Source organism: Chionomys nivalis, chromosome 14 (genome assembly GCF_950005125.1).
Source record: "Chionomys nivalis chromosome 14, mChiNiv1.1, whole genome shotgun sequence".
NCBI classification, from domain to species: Eukaryota; Metazoa; Chordata; class Mammalia; order Rodentia; family Cricetidae; genus Chionomys; species Chionomys nivalis.
In genome coordinates this window covers 46582435-46606218 of record NC_080099.1, presented here as the reverse complement: position 1 = coordinate 46606218, position 23784 = coordinate 46582435, and the positions used below count along the sequence as shown (strand labels likewise).

Below are 23784 nucleotides of genomic sequence, written 5' to 3'. Positions count from 1 at the left end.
TACTGAGATTATATTTATGAGCACTACTACTGGCCCAGGGTGGGCACCTGGGATGTGGCAAATTTTTTTTGGGTTTTGTTGGTTAAAAGTCCAACTTAATTCTTTTTTGCAGTAATATGACTTCAGTGTTGTGTGTAGCTGCATCTTAAGATGAAATTAAATTGAGTATATTAAAAGAAGTAAAATGGTTCTTGTGGAATGCACCTTCTCATAGGATTTATATTGTGTGTCCTCCCTTATCTGAATTTTTCTAACATCCATTTTCTGTTTTGTCTTTTAAATTATCTTTTACCTTAACTTAGTTTTCCAGATCCACTGTTTTTATGTAAAGTACAAAAAATATAATTGATGTCACTGTAACTTAATGATTGCTTCCTTAAAATATGATAATTTAAACTTATGCACGATAAAGTACTATTCTCTGGGATAGGAATAGTTTTTTCAAAAGACAGACTTGAATAATAAAAGGCTTTGACTGTAAGGTAAATGTCAAAGCTGTGATAAATATTTACTGTTTTTAAATGACTCATTTATATCAGATTAATACCAACATGCTTAGTATTTCAGCCTGTTGTGTATGGCATTTTAAAGATACTATTTTTATTTTTTAAAAAAAAGCCTTTCATCCACTGCCCACTAACTCTTCTCTTCATTAATCTTACCTTAAAACTTAAAGGAGATTACGTAAGTGGATCTTGTCTAGAACTAGTTTCCTTGGTGTCTTAAATTCATCTTTCTTGGTGTACAAAAACATCCGTAATTCCAGCTACCACTGATAGCATTTGTGTCTTACTTTATTGCATCTATTTTTTTTAATCTAGTTCAAATCTTCCTTGCCTGTAACTTTTTTTTTTATTCTTTCTCTACCACCGTGTTCGTCCAGTATATCCTTGCTTTAATCTACCATTGATGGAATTGATCCTATAATTGACTTTTAATTATTGGGTATTTTCTGGGGTTTAGTGTAATAAAATTTAGTAAACTACAATGCTTAGGTGTATGACTATTCAGACACACAAAACTGAAGAAGTCTGTGGCAAATTGATCAGATTTATCTTGTATGTGATTGTGATTATAAAATTGTCTTACAGAAAACATTGGTTGTATTAACGTCTTTAACTAATGCTTAATGGAAATCGTGTTAATACTTTGCACACTCTTATAACAGTTTTTGAGATGCAGTGTTAATGATTTAATAAGAATTTCATCCAGAAACACATCTTGAAGGATTATAATCAGAATTAAAAGTTTTCAAGCTATTGGGCTATTCTTGTGAAGAGTTTGCAGAAATCTGTTAACAAGGTCTTTGATTTCATTTATGTGCTTTGAACTCTAGAGATGTTATAGCCCTGAACATTAAATGAACAGTAATAGGTGCTAACTTGGGGGTGTTTTCCCTTCTTTAAATCAACTGTATTTCCTGAACCTGGGTTTTTTCTTGGTAGGTCTGTTTCTATACCGACCAAAACTGTTCTCCTTACCTTATAAGAGTAGGTATCGAATAAGCACTGCCTGGCACGGTCAGTAAGAAGGCAGTTAGTTGTGTGGCTTAAATTTGAGCAGAAATCCTTAAAATTGTAGGAAATTATTTATCTTCACATCTGTCTTCACCTCGTTAATTTTGCTGCATGAAGGTCTCAACTATTACTTGATCTTAGATCTTACGTCAGATACTTGACACCCTAAGCTTCATTTACTTGTGATTTTACTTGGTTCTTTCTGAAAGTGATATTCTCATTTTCTAAAGCAGAATACAACTGGTTCATCTTTGACTTGCTGACCTTTTTTTTTTTTTAATTTTGATTTTTTAGTCTTCTAGAACTTAAGCATCATACTATAGAGTATGTTTTTATTCTTCTAAAAGGAAGATACCCATCTGTTTTCAATGAAATTTTGATGCACAAACATCTAGGCCTTGAGTTTAAATGTTTTTAAGCCCAATATGAAATTCCCTTTGTTAAATTTCAGCATGAAAAGCTACTTTTTAAATACCTATATGCAGGCTCTGCATACATCTGAATCTGTTTAAGATATGTATGAATTCCTTGTAAGTTTGAGATCTTAAGTGGTTTTTTTTAAATCAACATGATGCGTAAGTTTTTTTTTTCTTAAAAAACGGCATCTACTTTAAAGGGATTTATGACTAAAACTGCTTATTTTTCTACAGAGTTGTCTGCTGGTTCTCAGCTTGAAGAAGATTCTACAGTCCTTATTGATCCTTTTTCTTGGCGTTACCATTTTTGAAGCAAAGTTAACCTAGCTTTCTAGTTTGAGCTTTCTTTTTGGCCGTCTTTTAAAAACAATTTTTTGATCTATAAAATAGACAAGAGATAGTTCTACAATGTCCAAGTCATTCCAGCAGTCATCTCTCGGTAGGGACTCACAGGGTCATGGGCGTGACCTGTCTGCAGCAGGAATAGGCCTTCTTGCTGCTGCTACCCAGTCTTTAAGTATGCCAGCATCTCTTGGAAGGATGAACCAGGGTACTGCACGCCTTGCTAGTTTAATGAATCTTGGAATGAGTTCTTCATTGAATCAACAAGGAGCTCATAGCGCACTGTCTTCTGCTAGTACTTCTTCCCATAATTTGCAGTCTATATTTAACATTGGAAGTAGAGGTCCACTCCCTTTGTCTTCTCAACACCGTGGAGATGCAGACCAGGCCAGTAATATTTTGGCCAGCTTTGGTCTGTCTGCTAGAGACTTAGATGAACTGAGTCGTTATCCAGAGGACAAGATTACTCCTGAGAACTTGCCCCAAATCCTTCTACAGCTTAAAAGGAGGAGAACTGAAGAAGGCCCTACATTGAGTTATGGTAGAGATGGCAGATCTGCTACACGGGAGCCACCATACAGAGTACCTAGGGATGATTGGGAAGAAAAAAGGCACTTTAGAAGAGATAGTTTTGATGATCGTGGTCCTAGTCTCAACCCAGTGCTTGATTATGACCATGGAAGTCGTTCTCAAGAATCTGGTTATTATGACAGAATGGATTATGAAGATGACAGATTAAGAGATGGAGAAAGGTGTAGGGATGATTCTTTTTTTGGTGAGACCTCGCATAACTATCATAAATTTGACAGTGAGTATGAGAGAATGGGACGTGGTCCTGGCCCCTTACAAGAGAGATCTCTCTTTGAGAAAAAGAGGGGCGCTCCTCCAAGTAGCAATATTGAAGACTTCCATGGACTCTTACCGAAGGGTTATCCCCATCTGTGCTCTATATGTGATTTGCCAGTTCATTCTAATAAGGTGAGTTAAAGCAACAGATGCTTCTAATTTCTTTTACATTGTAGTGCCTATTCTGTATTTACCTATATCTTTTACTCTAATTCTGTAGTCTGATGACATTGAGTTGATCAAGAATTGTTATGCTTTTGAGAACACTTTATTTGGAAGGTAATTGTTTTTGAGCAGTATAAACCAGGGCTTTACATTAATAAAACAATCTACCTAGAATGCTTCTGGCCACAAAGCTGTCATCCATTGGGATTATCTTGTTGTTTTTTTTGGCATCAGTATGTTCTTCTTAATCATATTTAAGCAGGCTTTTTTCCCCCTGGTCTGCTTTGTTGAATGTTTTAAGCATTTTTTTCCTGAAGTCAATGTGCTTTGCCATTTAGGATGCTAGATTTCAGCTTTCCATCTGTCTTGATTGCTGATTTGTATGTAGTCAAAGATATATTCTTGTACAATTCTCCTTTTTCCTTATCTGTGGCTACAGGGAAAGTTAATGTAGAGCCCTGGTGTGTGTTTCAGTATGTTTCATATTTTAGATTAGTTCATTCTTCCTTTTTTAATTTCCCTTAACACAAACTCTCATACTGTGACTGAAATTTTGCATCATTTTTTTTCTCTGTTTCCACAACTTCTTTAAACATACTTCAAAGCTCACTTTTTATTATCCCATATTTATTGCATCTGTCCCTTTAGAGACTTTGATAAATCGTTGACTACATTATCCTGCTCTGTGTTCCTTGTAAGAAAATTCTTTTTCTGACTTAGGCTTATTGTACTTCTGGAATAGTCATTTGTGGGAGGAAAAAAAACAAGCCTAATTCTCCTTTAAGTATCACATCTGGCAAAATGGAAGCCTTTTCAAAATGCCCTTTTAAATATTGTCCTTCTCTTTCAACTTTTTCAGTGTTACTCATTCTCACTGGAGTTTTTGAAATTCTGTTTTTCAGTATATATTGCAGTTGACATAAAGTCAACCCCCACTAGCTTGATCTATAATCTGTCAACATCCATTTTTCCCGATGTGCTTTGTAGTAACCTGTCTAGCTGGAATGAGTGCTACCATGAGATTGATTTTTATGGTCACTGTTACAGGGTTTTTCTTTACAGTAAGATCTGGGACATTTTCTTTTCATATCACATTCTTTTAACTTCATTTTTTAGTGTTTTTTTAATCTACTAGACCCTATTGAATTTTTTATGTATTGTTCCCTTTTCAATGATTAGATCTCAACATTTTTTATCTTTTAATCTTCTATTTCATATCAGATAAGTTAAAATAAAAGCCAAAGTTAGGTTTGTAGATTTTTCATTTAAGAAACAGATCCGCCAGGCGTGGTGGCTCATGCCTGTAATGCCAACACTGGGAGGCGGCAGGTGGATCTCTGAGTTCCGAGCCAGCGTGATGTACATATTAAGTTCCAGGCCAGCCAGGTCTACATAGTGAGACTCTGTCTCAACAAAGAAATAAAACCTGGAGCTAGAAAGAATCAACAAATCTTGTTTGTTAGATATTTTTATTTTTCCCAGATTTGTTAGCTATGCCATGGAATTTATTTTGGTTTTTATTCTTTTTAAACTTCAAGATTTAGTCTGATATAAATTAAAGCAATGAAAAAAAGGTCCATTAAAATTGATTGACTCCAGCTTTTCCTATGTTACTTCTTAATCTCTTTTCCAAGAAATATAGCAGAAATTATATGTTCTCAGAAAAGATCTCCAAATTCCAAGGAAAATAGTTACAGGGATCAAGTGAAAGTTATCTTAAAGAACATCAAATCTTTGCTGTTGGAAGAAAGGAACCATAAAAGGGTTTGTCAGATTAAAAATTTCTATTTTGTATAAGATTTTTTTTCCTCCAAATTTTACTACTTTCTAGTGCACAAAAAAGGCTAATAATTTAAATGAATCTAAAGTAACAAAAGAGCAGTTTGAAATACTTGATGACACTTTGAATTAAGGAGTATTTTTAGCTTATAAAACTGCTTGGGTTTGCATATTCAAAATTTTGGGTATAGTTAACAATTATTTTAGAGTACTTTTATTTAGCCATTGGGTTTTATAAAATTTGTGTTTGTAGGTTAGACCAATTGGAACAAAATTAATCACTTGGATTTTCTCTTTTATAGTTGCCTCAACTTAGCTGATGTTTTCTCTTTATCTGCTTCATTAAAAAAGCAATTTACTTAGCAATGAACTGTTAACAGATGCAGATGTTACTTTTTAAGAAATTCCTGTGGTGGACATAGACAATGAAAAAAATAAGTATCCTGCTCTCTGGTATCACTGCATAACTTGGAAAATCTGTAGTTTTCACTTAATGGTAATGTTAAATGGCCTACATTATACAAAGTTCAAGTGAAAAACATGATGTAACTTGTCATGATGGAGTGCCCTTATTTTATATTTTTTAGATGATTTTTAAGTAATAGTCTTCCTTTGAGTTTTTTCTAGGTCACCTTAGAACATCAAGTAGCATATCTATACAATTTCAAACTTTCTTCAAGTTCTTCGACTTAAAGAAAATTGCCCACTGCAACCTTTTTGTCTTATTACTTGAATTTCTATTTTTTTCCTTTTAGTATTACTTAAGTCTTTTAATTAATTCTATTCTGTCACTTTGGAAATACTTCCAGAATGATTATTATAAAACTTACTATTATTATGTAAAACCTGAAAGACATTAAGTGTGAGTGTAGGGTTCTCCCCACCCCACACACACTTAACTTGTAAATTCAAAAAGTGAATCCCTATTCTTTATCTCATGTAGGAATTATGTCAGAATAGAATCCAGAAGGTTTTTTTGTGTTGTTTTTAATCGTTGGATTCTTAGTCCTTATTCTAAACCAGACATCAAGTACAGTGGAGCTGATTAATAATGGATGGGTTGGGAGGTACATAACTAATTTTCTGATCTTGGCCTTCTTCGTAGTGCTTGAAAGACCAGCTACATTTTTAACATAAACTTGAAACTTATAGGACATAGGGGATTGGATGTAATTTCTTTTCAACTCTGTGCCCTTTCCATCTCCTATAATTCAGAAGCATGCTTAATAGGATAACATTCATTCTTTTCCTAAAACACTGCTTCTTAAGGATAGATACTTGTATCTGAAGTTGTTCTGAAACTCTTTAGGTTGATGGATTCGTTTAGTCCCTTTTCTGAATTTGTGAACTTACCTATGGTGCCTCTTGCTTACAGCCATTTTTAAAATGGCTTCCAGAAACGGTCTATTGTGTCGCAAGTAGAAACTTTAGCCCAACTGTCTGATTGTATAACAGTTATGGAAATCTCTCAAGTTCCTATTAGCTATTACTTTTGAAAAACAATCTAGTTTTCAGAAATACTAAGAATAGTAGTTGATAGCACCTCATTCTAATTACTATTTTGTTTGGATTTGTTCCATTTCAGTTCTTTAACATTGTTTTAATTAACTTTCTAGAGCACAAACTATATATAGACTGCTGTGATATAAGTCAAAATTAGGGTCCAGTTTATAAAATGCCATTTTGAGCCTTTGTAAAACTCCTTCTGTAATTTGATGTTATATTTTCATTTAGCTGAGGCTCTCTAATCCCCTTGTTTGAGAAAAATGCATTGCCTGGCCATGTTTATATTCTGCTTAGAACTTTCAAGAACAGTGCTAGTTTAGAAATTGTCTCGATTTGTAGAAGCTTGTAAAAAATCAAAACTATTTGTAAAACAATGTGAATTTTTGAGATAGTGCAGTATAGATAACTTCATATGCTTGGCAGTGTTCAGATAGTTTGCCTTTATTATTTCATTTGTTTTTCATCACGATAGGGGAATTTTGTTGCAATGAATTTGACTAATTTAGACTTAGGAGTCATATCTAGGTATATTGTATTTTAGGAAATAAACCAGGGCATTTTGGCAGCAAAACCCACCTTTCCTAACTCTTATATTGGATAAAAAATTAACCAAACATTTTTATTAGCAAAAGGAAAATTAATTTGAATCATATAAATTTAGTTAATGGCTTATATTAAACTAAATCACAAAAAAGGAAATACTGATGGACTACATTGTTTCCCTCCTTAAAATTTGGAAAAAGGCACTCCTTAAATTTGATTCTGTTTTAGGTAAATGTGGGAACTTAAATTTTTGACAAATGGGGAAAATTTCTTAGATAAGCCATTTGCATTTAATCATGTTGGCCTTTTTTGACAGTGCTTTTTTGTTGTTTTGTTTCGTTTTGGCTATAGTAGAAAGTATAGTATGTTTGGAATTTGCCTAACAGTCAAGGTGAAATTAAAAGATTCTACTTTAAATTATTCACACACATTTTTTAGAAATCTAGGTATGTGGCTATTTTGTTATACAGAGTATTACAAAATAATTCCAAAAATAGTGGATACTTGAGTATGGTCCACAGCAGTTACTGTGGTCAGTTGACCTCAAGGTCCATTGTTCTTCTTGATCCGTACTATCTTCATATTTCCACTGTCAGGTCTCAATTATGTTGACCAAATTGATCCAGTTTTTCCAAGAATGTGCATAGAGTATTTGAGGGCAGGATCGAGCTTCAAGAACTCAGAAGTGGTTTTAGCTTAAACCACTGTGACTTAATAAATGTTGTACAACCTGATACTGCATACACATTAATGGTTCATGAGAATATTTTAGCTTTTAATTTTTTGTTAATTCTGCTAATTTACTTTGCTGCAGGAGTGGAGTCAACATATCAATGGAGCAAGTCACAGTCGTCGATGCCAGCTTCTTCTTGAAATGTAGGAATTTGAAATACATATAAAGCATCCTTACCGTGAATCAGAAACAGCCATTATTGGTTTGGGGAAGTTCATCCTTTCCTTATACACATATTGCTACTGTCACATAATTGATAATGTCTAGTTAATATTTAATTTTAGACAAACTATCTTAATGAATGATAGATATAATGATACTTTGTTTCTTGATTTTTTTTTTTTAATTTATAGGATAAATACACATTGGCCTGTTAATCAAGAAATCGTTTTAGTAGAATTAATGAAAAAATAGTTTGTAATCAAAATATATGATAGCACTTTAATAACAGTTAATACATGCTATAAAACAAAAAATATAGAGGAATAATTAAAAATTGCTAGAAACCAAGTTCATTTCCTCATGGAAATGACATACATAGCTTTTGCTCTGATTGTAGGCTGCTAAATTGAAATGAAATTCAAATAAACCGCCTATTATAGCAGATACTATCCATACATACCTAACTCCTTTGAGGCTGTCCTTTGTAGTGCCACAGCTTAACTCTGCTCTGATACCTTTCTTGGGGAAAGAAACTTGGTGCGTGTGTGTAAAAACCTCCTTCCTAATTCTTTGTGCAGCACTTTCCCTACTTGAAATTTAACAAGGAACATTTCAACATGCGTCACTTAAGTTTACAAGTATTGCAGTCTTAATGCAAATCATTTGGTGTCTGAAGTTCGTTTTGAAATGTTGCTTGCTTTTGAAATGTAGATTCTCAGATAAATTTACTAATGAATCATCTCTGTTTTAGAGGCTTAAGGAGACTACTTTGTGAAAAGAACCTTTTTATTTTAAAATTAATTTTCTGATCTTTTTAAAGCTATCCAGAATGGAATCCTGACAATGATACTGGACATACAATGTAAGTTAAAAAAATTTTAGCTATTGTTTATATTGGAGATCAATATAAGGAATCCAAGTTTAACTTTCTATGTTTCATAAAAATATATTCTGTGTTTCTTTGCCAAATAAGAATTTGATAATTGCCGGGCGGTGGTGGCGCACGCCTTTAATCCCAGCACTCGGGAGGCAGGGACAGGCGGATCTCTGTGAGTTCGAGACCAGCCTGGTCTACAAGAGCTAGTTCCAGGACAGACTCCAAAACCACAGAGAAACCCTGTCTCAAAAAAAAAAAACCAAAAAAAAAAAAGAATTTGATAATTTATTTAAAGTACCAGTGTAAGGAATTTTTAGAAAACAATATAGTAATACTTCTTTTTTCACTGTTAACACATTTCCCACTACTTGCCGTGTGTGTGTGTGTGTGTGTGTGTGTGTGTGTGTGTACTCCTTAAGCTAAAATAGTCATAGTTACATAAGAGGTAATTTAATAATTTTATATCTGATGATTCTTTTTGTTTTATTTTGTGCTTCATGTATTTTGTTCTTATTACAAGGGGCGATCCATTCATGCTGCAACAGTCTACAAACCCAGCACCAGGAATTCTGGGACCTCCACCTCCTTCATTTCATCTTGGAGGACCAGCAGTTGGGCCAAGAGGAAATCTGGGTGATTATATGAAATTTATATTGCCTTTTAGTGTAAATGGTAATCTCAGATGTTATTAAAAAAATTCTTTTAAAGTAACAGCTTAGAAAGACAGTCACAGAGTTAGAGAGATGGCTCGGTGATTAGGAACACTGGCTGCCCTTCCAGAGGTTCAGGATTCAATTCCCAGTATCCACATGGAAACATACAACTGTCTGTAACTCCAGTTCCAGGGGATCTGACACCTTCACACCAATGCACATAAAGTAAAGTTAAATTAATTAAAAAAAAAAAAAAAGGCAGTCATAATGTCTTCCCATTTGTATTTGAAAGATGCCCTTTTTTATTTTTTATTATTTTTTTAATTAAACTACCTTGCTTTGCCTGACAGTAGTGCCACATGCCTTATAATCCTAGCACTCAGGAGGGATAGACAAATGGATCACTGAGTTTGAGGCCAGCCTGGTCTACAGAGCGAGTTCCAGGACAGACTCCAAAGCTAGAGAGAAACCCTGTCTCAAAAAAAGGAAACAAAAAACGCCATCTTGCTTTATAAGGAAGTATATTTTTTGTGAATCTTTAATTTTTTTTTCTTCTGCACAGGTGCTGGTAATGGGAACCTACAAGGACCAAGGCACATGCAAAAAGGCAGAGTGGTCTGTATTACAGCTGTTGCTTTTATCATAATTGCTGTTGGGAATGTGACTCCATTTAAATGCTTATTAATTGAATCTTTTGGGGCTGGGAGGATTTCGAGGCAGGGTTTCTCTGTTGTAGCACTAGGTTGTGTAGACCAGGCTGACCTTGTGTTCAGAAATTCAGCTGCAACTGCCTCCGAGTGCTGGGATGAAAGACATTGACCACCATACCAACTGCTTATTGATACAGTCATAATCACAGTACTTATAACAGGATGAGTATTTTAATTTGAAAACTATTATGCTTGCTGGGTGTGATGACATTTGCTTAATTCCTACATTAAAGAGACAGGCAGAGAGATCTAGATCTCTTTGAGTTTGAGGCCAGACAGGAGCAGCATAGTGAGACCCAATCTTAAAAAAAATAATAAGAAAGAAAGGAGGGAGGGAGGGAGGGAAAGAAAAAGAGATTTCTTTACACAGTTATGGTTTTACGTGACTGGTAACAAACAGTCAAAAGACTTACCTTAGTAACTTTGGTATCCAGTTGTGTTCATAGTTTTCACTAAAATAATCTGGGTTGGAAAGATGGCTCAACAGCAAGCAACACTGAATTTGACTACCAGGACCCACATGGTAGAAGGGGGGAAAAAGTTTTTTTTCTGGCCTCCACACTAATACTATAGCATGAAAATGCCCACACATATACGTTTAATTTATTAAAATGTAACAAGGATATGTAGAGAGACTGTTTTTGAAACTTGACCATAAAAACCACCATTTGTTTTTTTTTTGTTTTTTATTTTGAAGGTTTATTCTAGTCGAGGCATGGTGACTAATGCCTTTAATCCCATCACAGGAAGCAGGGGCAGGCTGATGTAGAGTTTTAGCTACATAATGAGATAGTGTCTTAAAATACAGAATGAGTGAATTTATTCTGGTAACATTTAATATGCTGTGTACATTCTCTAGATGCTAAAAGTTATTAAGTAATATTTTCTGGTTGGTCATAGAATAAACATTTTAATGCATAATTGGTTTTGCCAACTTTTGGGGGGCAGTATTGGAAATCAAACCTAGGACCCTGGCTATGTTAAGCAAGTATTTAATCACTGCAGTACAGCCTTCCTCTCCCCCCACCCTCCTTTTGTGTGTGTTTTGAGAATTACTCAGACTGCTCTTAAGTTTTGTTGCTGGGGGGGGGGGTCCTCAGCCTTCCAAGTAACTATATCCTCAGATCCAGCTTCTTTCTTTACTTTGTAGTACATTATATTTTGATCATAGCCAGGCTTTTGGTGGTGCACGCCCTTGATCCTGGCACTGGTAACAGAACCTTGAGTGAGTTCAAGGCCAGCCTGGTCTGCAGAGCAAGTTTGAGTACAGTCAGCACTGTTACACAAAGAAACCCTCTCTAAACAAGCAAACAAAAGCAATATATTTTGGTTGCATTTTCCCCTTTCTATCCACCCAGATTTATGTTCATGTTCTCTCTCACACACACACACAAATGAAAATCAAATCTAAACAGTTGAAAGACCATTGGGGGATTTCCTTAAAAATACGTTAGTGTGGGGCCAGAGATTCTCCGCAGTGAATAGCACATACTGTTCTTAGAGGTGACCCAAATTTGGTTTCTAGATCCTGTGTTAGGTAGTTGAATGGTTTCTGTTCCAACTCCAGGGAATCTAACTGTCTTCTTGCCTCCACAAGCACTCAAATGGGGATACCCACACATTCAGTAAAATAAGTTTTGTTTTGTTTTGTTTTGTTTATTTTTGTTTTTCGAGGCAGGCTTTCTCTGTAGCATTGGAGCCTGTCTTGGAACTATCTCTTTTAGAACAGGCTGGCCTCAAACTCACAGAGATCCGCCTGCCTCTGCCTTTTATATAAAAGTTATGTGTGTGCAAATGCTGAGTATATACTACTGTCACTGAAATATATACCCAACTACTTAAATGCTTTTAAAGGACTTTTATTGACATTTTTTCTTTTCCCTCTAATGGGTAGGAAACCAGCAGAGTTGTTCACATTATGGATTTTCAGCGAGGAAAAAACTTGAGATACCAACTATTACAACTGGTAGAACCATTTGGAGTCATTTCAAATCATCTGATTTTGAATAAAATTAATGAGGTATGAGTAGGAATATCAGTTATTCATAGCACTCATATATTAAAGAAATTGAATGATTTTAGATTAATGGAAATTTTTTGGTTTTTCAAGACAGGGTTTCTCTGTGGTTTTGGAGCCTGTCCTGGAACTATTTCTTGTAGACCAGGCTGGTCTCAAACTCACAGAGATCCGCCTGCCTCTGCCTCCCGAGTGCTGGGATTAAAGGCGTGCGCCACCACCGCCCGGCAGATTAATGGAAAATTTTATGTAAATTGAAATATCAGAGGAAGAGATATATCCTAATGTTAAATAGATTTTTTTAGTAAGTATATCATTTGTGGGCCCTAACTTTAATATCAGCTTGACCACACTGGTCTTTTTCATTTTGATTATTGAAGGTACTTCCTATTAAATGATTAAATACAATGGTGTAAAATCTATGAATATTGGGGGTAATATTTTTAGAAATTTCTTTTTGTGTAATTTTAGGCATTTATTGAAATGGCAACCACAGAAGATGCTCAGGCTGCTGTGGATTATTATACAACTACACCGGCATTAGTATTTGGCAAACCAGTCAGAGTTCATTTATCCCAGAAGTATAAGAGAATAAAGGTTGGTAGTAGCTTTTCATTTGTCCTTGTCTTTAGGTTGTATGTAATAAGCTTAATACATCATTTTTGTAATTGTTCACTTGGTTTAAAAGCTAAGACTGTTAATAATTGTAGCATACCTGCCAACTTTTGACTTGCCTTTCAATTATTTAGAATTTTTTCTGTTTTCTTTTAAAGAAACCTGAAGGAAAACCAGATCAGAAGTTTGATCAAAAGCAAGAACTTGGACGTGTGATACATCTCAGCAATTTACCGCATTCTGGCTATTCTGACAGTGCTGTCCTCAAGCTTGCTGAGCCTTATGGGAAAATAAAGAATTACATATTGATGAGAATGAAAAGTCAGGTAATACACATGGGAAGGTTTTTAAGAGTAAGTTCTTAACTTATTATTTTAGTTAGATACTTATAGTCAAGCATCTAAATTTTGAAAATACAAAGTGGAAAGTAAACTGTTTTCTCTTGTCATGGAAGCCTTGTTTACTTTTAGATTTTTCTTCCTAAAGTTCTTACACATATATAGACACTCATCTTTGAGGATTTGGTTAGTGGTTGTGAGATTTGTTTTTTGTTTTGTTTTGTTTTGTTTTTTTATGCAGGGCTTTGTTAGCTCTTGCTAGCCTCAAATTTAATATGTGGCCCAGGCTGCTCTCCATCTTGGTAAAATCACTCTCTCTCTTGGCGTGAGCCACTGTGACAACCAGCTTTTCAGAATCCAAATTTAGCATCTGAATTCACTTTACTCATATTTAAATTTTTTTATGTAAAGAATTTAGAGGACAGAATGAAACTCAGAAGTACAACCTTAGGCTTCAATCACCAGTAATATACAGAATCAGGAGAGTATTGGGAGTTTTTTGATGCAAGGTATACAATTGCTTTGCTGAAGATTTCATACAGAATAGTTTTAATATAGTTTCTGTGAGAAATAATGTCATCGTGGGTTTCTCTCCCTCTCTCCCTCCCTCCAGGCTTTTATTGAGATGGAGACCAGAGAAGATGCAATGGCAATGGTTGACCATTGTCTGAAGAAGGCACTTTGGTTTCAGGGGAGATGTGTTAAAGTTGACTTGTCTGAGAAATATAAAAAACTGGTGCTGAGGGTATGTAGTTCTTAATAGTCTTAACATCTTAGATGACAAGGTCTAACTATGTAACCTAATCTGCTCCCAAGCTACTGGGTTCAACTTACCTTACTGCTTTGACCAACAGCTAGGATAAGTCCATATGCCTGGCAAAAGACACAAAGGTGTTTTCTGTCCACCTTTTTTGGGAGGAGAAGGGAAGGATAGACAGGGTTTTGTTAGAAACTCTAGCTAGGACTCACTGTAAATCAGGTTGCAGTCCTCCGGTGCAGTGCCGTCCTTCATGGTATTTAGCCTTTTTTTGCATTTATTTTGTGGGTGTACAAGTGCCACTGTGCATGCACATTTTATTATCAGACTTGGAGAAGGCACCTTTACCTACTGCGCCATTTCATTGGTCTAGTTTAATCATATTGTATACTAAGTACAAGATTTGGGGCTAGGTTTTGGGCTCAGCAGTTAAAAGCACTTGGTACTCTTCAAAAGGATTAGAGTTCCCATCACCCAATTCAGGTGCTCTATAATTGCCTATAACTTCCTTTTCTGGCCTTTGAGGTTTCCTGGACTTAAGTGTCAACATTCAGACAGGTAGACACAAATAAAAATAAATCTTAACGGTTGGAGAGATGGCTTAGTGATTTAAGAGTAGTTGATACTCTTACAGAGAGAATCCAGGTTCAGTTCCCATCACCCATATGATGGCTCAGAATCACTCCTGTTCGAGATTCTGTCCTCTCTAATCGCTGAGCATCAAGCATGCATAGGAAATACTCAAATACACGCAGACAAAACCCTTATAAAACAAACCCGTATAAAATAAGAAAAATAATGGGCTGGGTATGGTGGCACACCATTTATTAATCCTAGCACTCAAAAGCAGAGACAGACAGATCTCTGAGTTCAAGGCCAGCCTGGACTACATAGTGAGAAGCTCCTCCCCCACACACCCCCCAAAAATAAGGTAGCTTTTTGATATGGTTGGTTTTTGGTGGTGGTGGTGGTTTGTGTGTGTGTTTGTACATGCGTACGTACAGGGTTTCTCTGTAATCTTAGCTGTCCTGGAACTCACTCTGTAGACTAGCTTGATATCGAGCCCCAGAGTACTGCTTACTACTGCCTTGAGTGCTGGGATTAAAGGCGTGTGCCATCAACCACCTGCCCCCCTCCCCTCCCCGTTTTTTTTCTCCCCTTTAAAAATAAAAGGCTCCTCTTTTGCACTAGAAAGATTGTGTTTTGTGAAAGCATCATCCATTGCTCTAACCTGTTTAAACTTTATTAGAGTTATGCTTCCAAAATGATTTATCGCCCACTTCTTTGTTGATTTGGGGGTTGAAATGAACTTTTAAAATCCAAGTAGATTTTCTTAGGTGTGGTTGTACAGATTGAGTGAACTAAATTGATTATATAAAGGAGGGTTGAAGAATGTTACTTAATTTTTTTTTTTTTTTTCCGAGACAGGGTTTCTCTGTGGCTTTGGTTCCTGTCCTGGAACTAGCTCTGTAGACCAGGCTGGTCTCGAACTCACAGAGATCCGCCTGCCTCTGCCTCCCGAGTGCTGGGATTAAAGGCGTGCGCCACCACCGCCCGGCAGAATGTTACTTAATTGATAAATTCTACAAATGGGTAAATTTTTAATGTATTTAATTTCTCAAAACTTTTATCTTTCAGATTCCTAACAGAGGCATTGACTTGCTGAAAAAAGACAAGTCCCGGTAATTTCATTTTTCATATGTCTGTCTGTATACTGCATAATAATTGTAGTCTTTTTGCTATGACAATATCTGGCCCAAAGCAACTTGAGGAAAGAACAGTTTGATTAGGCTTCAAGTTTAAACACCCAGGAAATAATGGCAGTGAGAGTTTGGTCACATTGAAAGATAAAATGCTTCCATTCAATTTACTTTCTCCTTTTTATTTGAGGACCCTAGACAGTCCATGGGATGAATGGTACCATCCACATTCAGGATAGATCTTCGTTTCGGCTGCCCTGATCTTAGATCTTACAAAATTGACAATCGATATTAACCATGAATACCAACATTAAACTTTTATTTTTCAACTCGGCAAATAAAATGTGCATTTATCTTATTTCAGGAAAAGATCTTATTCTCCAGATGGAAAAGAATCGCCAAGTGATAAGAAGTCCAAGACTGATGGTTCACAGAAGACTGAGAGTCCAGCTGAGGGTAAAGAACAAGAAGAGAAGTCGGGTGAGGATGGTGAGAAAGACACCAAGGATGACCAGGCAGAACAGGAACCCAGTATGCTTCTTGAGTCTGAAGATGAGCTGCTTGTGGATGAGGAAGAAGCTGCAGCTCTCCTGGAAAGTGGTAGTTCAGTGGGCGATGAGACTGATCTTGCTAATTTAGGGGATGTGTCATCTGATGGAAAAAAGGAACCTTCAGATAAAGCTGTGAAAAAAGATGCAAGTGCTTCAGCAGCATCCAAGAAAAAACTTAAAAAAGTAAGCTTTATATTTATGTTTTAATTAGAATACTGGGTCAAATCAATTTTACTCTGAAGCAGGGTCAGATAAATCAGGTACAGTTCAAAGACAAAGAGGAAACTACAGTAGAAACATTTCCTTCTAGCTGCAAAAATAGTCAACTTTTAAAGAAGACTTGAAACAAAAGTACAAGAAGGACTTTAAAGTAGACAAGCCTTTGACTTGCAATGGTAAATTCTGGTATGTCTGTTTTCAAGAAGATGATAGCAAGTGGCATATCTTTGTAATCTCAGAACTTAATGGAGGGTAGAGGAAAGAGAGTTTGAGATTCAGTTGTGCAACATAGTAAGACCCAAACAACTACAAAGATAAGATTAAGAGTTTGATATTGAGTAACTCAATTACTTTAACTATTTAAATTTGTTTTTGGGTGTCAGATTTGATGGTACACGCATAGCTCTAGGAGAGAGGAGAGGCAGGCATATAACTCTGGGTATTCCAAGACAGACAGACCAGGGCTACATAAAGAGATCCTGACTCAAAAAAAACTTTTTTTCTCTTCAAAAATTTCTTAGCCGGGCGGTGGTGGCGCACGCCTTTAATCCCAGCACTTGGGAGGCAGAGGCAGGCGGATCTCTGTGAGTTCGAGACCAGCCTGGTCTACAAGAGCTAGTTCCAGGACAGGCTCCAAAACCACAGAGAAACCCTGTCTCGAAAAAGCCAAAAAAAAAAAAAAAAAAAAAAAAAAAAAAAATTTCTTAGCATATTTAAGAAAGTATAAAATATGAAATTTCTTTTCCTTTTATGTATTTTAATGGTGCGAGTATAGAACCTTGGGCCTGACAAGTCTTAGGCAGGCTCTCTCCACCACTGAGTCAGACCCTCAGTGAAATATAGATAATCTTTTTTATAGCATTTTTGTAAATTTTTTTTGTTTTTTAATGATTTCTTTATTATTTTATGGTCACTGGTGTTTTGACTGTATATGTCTATTTGAGGGCATCACATCCTCTGGAGTTAAAATCACAGCTCTTAACCATTGCACCATCTCTCCAGCCTGAATATAAAGTCTTCTGATATTTTCTTAGATGAGACAGGCTTTCCATTTTGAAGTGTGGATTTTAGTGGGATTCATGTTACTGAAGCTTAACGGATTTGTTTTTCTACATGGTTGTTGTTTTTTATGTTAGGGGTCCAACTAATGGCAACACATTAAAAGAAAACACTTCATCACTAAGCAACAACACTAACCCCATTATTTAACTTTATGACAAGCTAAATCGGCCACAATCTAGTCTTGCTACTGACCATCCTACTCCTCCTTAGAGTATACTTAGTAAACCTGTTTTCTTTTTAAAAAAAAGGAAGAAGAAAAAAAAGCTGAGAGTCTTTTTGAAGTCATTAGTGAGTCTAGCAGAAAATTTGTTTCCTTTCTTAAATAATACTTTCATTTTAAGGATAGTGCTGAGGGTTGACCCTAGGACTTATACTGGCTAAGAAAGTATACCATCTGTGAGAAGGGATAATTAATGCAGGATTATTTTTGCGCAGTAAATTTGTCTTTCTTAACAGTGTCATTTCCCAGAGAATATGGAAGTATTTGTCATACTAGATGAGATTGGTGATGAGGAAAGATTCAAAACTTCAAAAATTTCATGAATCAGGCATGACATTTAAACCTGGTGACAAAAATGATGATGGTTTGGTTAAAATTAGGTGGACAAGATGGAGGATCTTGATCAAGAAAATGAAGCTGCATTGGAGAATGGGATTAAAAATGAGGAAAATACAGAACCAGGTGCTGAATCTGCTGAGAATGCTGATGATCCAAACAAAGACACAAGTGAAAATGCAGATGGCCAGAATGACGAGAACAAGGAGGACTATGCAATTCCAGATGAGTATAGAATTGGACCGTATCAGCCTAATGTTCCTGTTGGTAAGCTTTAAAGACTTTTCTTTTTCTTCTTTTTTTCTCCCAACAAATGTATTAAAATAAGATTCAAAGTTGCTCTTATGTAAGCTTTGCTAGTTTATAAAGTTTTCTTCTCTTCCCAATATTAATTTGTAAATTTACACCAACATTGTTCTATTTTCCTCTTCCATGTGTCTCCTAATTTTGTATTACATTATCATCCCACTATGTTCTCTCTTCTCATGATGATTTCTAAAATTACACATTGCTTTTTGTTTTGTGTTTGTTAATATTTTTGTCTTCCATTTTAAGAGTACAGATAGGTAGGACCTTGAACATCGGTTAAGTAAAAAGAAAGAATATTGTGTTGTTATTTGTGTTTTTAGCTTAGGCTATACTGGACTTTTCACAAATATGTTGTCTGATTCAAATTTTATTGACAGGAAGAAAGATTGAGACTACTAAGTAAAATTTAAATTTACTTAATTTGTAAGAATGTATGTTTGTGTTTCTAGGTATAGACTATGTGATACCTAAAACAGGGTTTTACTGTAAGCTGTGTTCACTCTTTTATACAAATGAAGAAGTTGCAAAGAATACTCATTGCAGCAGCCTTCCTCATTATCAGAAATTAAAGGTAAGGCTGAATATAAGAGGAGACTTATGATAAAGCAAATGATTTATGGAAATAAATGAGATACATAAGTAAAATGTGTGTATGTCTTTGGACCCATCATAATGCTTTATCTCAAAGATGTTTTTTCCTTAATTGGCTGGGCTTTAAGGAATTTAATGGGTTCTACTAACTTTTGAACCTCTTTTCACTCAAAATCAGATTCAGTAGTATAGACCCATAATTCTTAACTTGGGAGATAGAATCGGGAGGATCAGTGCTATTCTTAGCTGTGTATTGAATTGGGAAGAAAGAAAAGTAATAATTTCTAACCCTATTTTTTACATTATAACTTATCCAAATATTTTCAAACTAATTTCTCAAATTTCAAAGAAGCTAGAGATCCAAACATAAAGTAGAACAGTCAAAAGTTTTTGAGTTTGTTGAGTGTCGAGTCCCTGATTTATTTTAGAGACTGAGTCTCCCTAGTTCATATTGCTTAGACTTTGGGATCCTTCTATGTCAGCCTCCCTAAGTACTGGATAAGTGTGAGCCACCTTTAAAAATTATTATTCTAATGTTATGAATGATGTTCTCGCTTTTATAACCAACAGTTTTTTTTTTGTTGTTTTTTTTTTTTTTTTTTTTTTTTGGTTTTTCAAGACAGGGTTTCTCTGTGGTTTTGGAGCCTGTCCTGGAACTAGCTCTTGTAGACCAGGCTGGTCTCGAACTCACAGAGATCCACCTGCCTCTGCCTCCCGAGTGCTGGGATTAAAGGCGTGCGCCACCACCGCCCGGCCGACCAACAGATTTTTTATTACTACATTATAGCATAAATGGGTAAACCTCAAAGGGGGAAGCAAGAACAAATTCCTACTGTGCTTTTTAGTTAGGACCCTCTTTAAAGTCTCAATATTAAGTAATACAAGGACACTTGAAAGTATTACTCAATTCAATTGTAAGAGATTTTATTTTTCATATTCCTTCATTTATAATGAATAGTGGCTCCTTGTTGAATATTCCTAATCTGACCGTCTGAGACTCGCCACATCTGGTCCAGTAGCAGTGAAAATTGTTAGTCAGAATGCTGGTACTCCTAAAAATATTGTGTGGGGGCTTGGGAGATAGCTCAGTGGTAAAACTGCTTGCTGTGAAAGCAAGAGGATAGCTCCCCAGAAAATGCCAGACTGGGGAGGGGTAAGACTGTAATTCTAGCTAAGAGCAGGCTGGCTGGTGAAACCAGCTTTATCAGCAAGGTCTGGGTTTGATTGAGAGACCCTGCTTCAATGGATAAGATTGAAGGGCAATCAAGGAGGATTCCCGATATCAATCTTGGGCTTCAGCATGTGTTTTTACCCACTTACACATTCAAGGAAGAAAAAATGAAATTACCTCTGGGGGATAGAGGTGCAGCTCAGTGGCAGAGCTCTTGGTAGTAGTGTAAGGTCCTAGCTTTGTTTCAATGGGGAAAAAAAGGTAGAATTGTTATCTTTTGACTATGTTTCATGGGACCTCATCCAAATCTAAACTCCCTAATACAAACAAATCCCAAATTATTTAAGCAAGAGAAACTCAACCTGTATAGCATTCAGTTATCTTAGCACATTGTTGACTGGTGAATAAAAAAATAATTTTTGTTCTTGCTTATATCATTGATGTTGTTTTCAAATTGCAATCTGTATGTCTCTTACCATTATGGATATAAGAAAAGAATGGTGGTCATTCTCAGTGCTAACAGCAGTTTATTTTGGGAGGAGGATGAGTATAGCTTCATTCATACTACAGATGCATTGTTTGGATTTTAGGCCATGTGGGGTCAAAGCCATGCTTATTACCTGAAGGGTATGCTTTATGACTAAATACTTAGAGCAAAGATGAATGAGCTGCATTTAAAGGGTATTGGGGAGTTTATGTTCCTCAAATGATAAATTGACAGTTTTCTTAACTGTTTTGACACTTTTCTTAACTAGGTGTTTTGTGTTTTTTTTCCTTTTTTTTTTTTGTTTGTTTTCATTTTCTTTTTAAGGATATAATGGCTTTTAACCCTCTCATCAGTCTGCAATAACCAGTACTGACATATTTTAACCAGAAGTAAAGAAACAGAAATGCTTTTTAAATATCCTTCATATTCCCTTAGAATCTTAATAGATCTATATCTAGAAATTATATGTTGGAGATCATAGGTAGAAGGGGTCTCCAAGCTATACTGTAGCCTAGCCACCTGCTGTTTATTTACAGCCGGTCATAGCCATGGTTTTTCAAAGTATGTCTATGGCTCTTCTAGGTCAGTGAAATTGTTACAACAAAGATCTAATCTAACTGTTTCTTCCTATATAATCAAGTTCTTATTTCTAAACGTTAGGGTTAATTGCACATTAAAATATCCATTTTCCACATTTGCCATTTTTTTCATGCTTTATTGTTGTGTCCTGAGCAAGTTTAGTTTTCTATGCTAAGATTAACTCATTCATAAAATAAGACATTAGTATAAGTCCCTAAACTTGGAGTGAATGTTTTATAACTAATATATGTATACTAGGTGTCTCGACAGTCACTTAGTCCCTGTAATTCTTTTTTCCCTTCAGAAATTTCTGAATAAATTGGCAGAAGAACGGAGACAGAAGAAGGAAACTTAAGATATACAAGAAGCTTAATTATTTCACAAGAAAACAATGGTTCTTTGATTTTAATGTTAACCTTTTTTAAACACAATACTGATAGTTAGAAAACTATTGTACTCTTTTGTTTTAGTGGAAAAATAATAGATGTCTGTTCATGTGTTTAAATGTTATAGCAGAAAGTACACATACGGTTAAGTTAATGGAAAAGTATTTGTTTCATCAGAATGGCAACAGACATTGACTGTTGTAAACTTATGGAAAACAACTTGCACCAATAAGAGATAACATAGAACCATTCAGAAAAATGAAATTTAGTAGTTCGAGGCTTCAAAGAAATGTCAACTTTTGATTCCATTCAATAAAGAACAAAACCAATTGTATTTTTTATTACTTTTCATCTGAAACATTCCACAGTTTAATCTGAGCCTTGCAGACTTCATTTGACTTTGGAAGCTGTTTTGGTTGCATTTCCTTTTTAGAGATCTTCATGTGAATTTGGCAATTCGAATGCAGGTGCAGTTTTCTTTTAATGTCATGCTGTTTAGATGATAAGAAATTAAGTAATTGGCTTTAGATTTGTAATTTTTTTTCCCCTGAGTTCCTGCTAGGTTTCGTATTCTAGTAATCGAATGTTATTTCAGTGAAATGTAAAAATACTCCCGTTCTCTTTGACCAGTATTACTTTCTTGAGAACCTATTGCTTGTCACTTGAATCCTGTAGCTGTCATACATCTCTGGTATAAGCAACATTTGGTTTTTGAAGTGTGTAAACCATCTCTATATTTTCAGAATGTGATTTTACATTTCTGCATTTTAAAAACAGTTTGGCCATAATTCTAGACGCACGCTTCTAATTCATGTACCTGCACATGTGACCTTTGTGAGCAGAACTTTGCATGTATAATCTGTGTTTACTTGTAACTCTGGTTATATACTGCTTATATCTGTGGATTCAAGTTACTGAAGTGAATACCAATAAAAAAAAAAAAACTAGGCCATGTTGGTTGGTTGGTTGAACATGTTTGGAATGTTAACCAAAATATTTGTCAGTTGTGACTTTTTCTTTTCACTGTTAGGTTTTTGTGCATGCTTTAACGGATCATTCTTAAGTCTAGATTGGGTGTTCTAATAACAACTAAAGACCTCAGTTTAGTCCTGGTGGATTTCTTGTTCTTGTTACATAATGAAACGTGAGCCCTTTTTTCTCCAGTTGTAAATGCTGAGGATAAAGAAATTGTTCATATCCAGAGATGTCCATGCTTTAATAGAATTGAAAGTAGCATTGGAAAAATTAAGTTTTGTCACTCTTTAAAATCAGGAAGGGATTTTAGATGTGTTTGATAATATGAAGTCCAAAGAACAGTTTCAATTTAAATCAGTGACAAAAACTTTTTAGTAATTATGTTTCAAACTTTTTAGCCCAGTTGTATTAAAAGGATATTTCAAGTATATTGTTGGGTAAAATTTTAGTCTCCTCAGTAACATGCACAAAAAATCCTTGCCAATTTTTTTTATTTAATTTTAACTGTTACTAACGATTCACTTTTGTTAATTCCCGTTTTTGTTTCTTAAATCTAACATCAGTTAAAAAAAAAATGTAGACAGGCCAGACATGGTGGCACATACCTCTAATCCCAGCACTTGGGAAGCAGCAGGCAAGGCTGCCTCTGTGTTGGAAGCCTGATCTTTGTGAGAGTCGCAGGCTATTCAAGGCTATTGCAGAACCTTTTCTCTAAAGGCAAACAAACAAAAGAACAACATTGTAAATATAAATGGAAACACATCTATCAGCAGTGATAGCTTAGTCTTTATGTCCCACTGTGTGGAGTTGGTGACTTGAAGAGTACTTTAAACTGTTTAGCTTGATTTGTGGCAGTAAGTCAGATTTTACCCCCAGATATGGCTATCTTTTTTTACTTTTTAGATGCCTATAGATATAGTTATTTCAAATTGATAGAGTCCTTACCTAGCATTCACCCAGTCTGACCCCATAAACAAGGAGTGAAGGCATATACTTTTAATCCTAGAACTCAGGACGTATAAACAGGATCAGAAGTTAAGGTCATCCCTAGCAACGTGGGGAGTTTCAGAGTTCAGTCTGGGATAGAGACCCTGTTTTACCCTATGATTGGGCTTGAATTTGGGATCCTGCCAAACCTGCGTATCAACTCACATCCTTGCTCCCTTCAGGTCTAGTTTATGGCAAACCTGTAAGAAAAAAATTTTTTTTAAATATACCTGCT

At 35.4% G+C, this 23784-nt stretch overlaps 1 protein-coding gene across 4 annotated transcripts in view; it reads left to right on the top strand.

Moving 5' to 3' along the window:
* Positions 1-22558, top strand: part of Matr3 (matrin 3) — a 29222-nt gene extending 6664 nt beyond the window's left edge. For 3 of the 4 annotated variants that reach the window (XM_057788419.1, XM_057788421.1, XM_057788420.1), the window contains exons 2-15: positions 2168-3253; positions 7929-7990; positions 8830-8871; positions 9407-9519; positions 10102-10154; positions 12144-12269; positions 12738-12863; positions 13040-13207; positions 13833-13964; positions 15615-15658; positions 16041-16410; positions 18109-18331; positions 18823-18944; positions 21506-22558. In XM_057788419.1, the coding sequence (XP_057644402.1) occupies positions 2342-3253; positions 7929-7990; positions 8830-8871; positions 9407-9519; positions 10102-10154; positions 12144-12269; positions 12738-12863; positions 13040-13207; positions 13833-13964; positions 15615-15658; positions 16041-16410; positions 18109-18331; positions 18823-18944; positions 21506-21556 (2544 nt within the window). In that variant the 5' untranslated portion in view covers positions 2168-2341 and the 3' untranslated portion in view covers positions 21557-22558. The remainder of the gene's footprint in view (positions 1-2167; positions 3254-7928; positions 7991-8829; positions 8872-9406; positions 9520-10101; positions 10155-12143; positions 12270-12737; positions 12864-13039; positions 13208-13832; positions 13965-15614; positions 15659-16040; positions 16411-18108; positions 18332-18822; positions 18945-21505) is intronic. The other variant, XM_057788422.1, reaches the window with a different exon arrangement.
* Positions 22559-23784: the final 1226 nt, after the last annotated feature.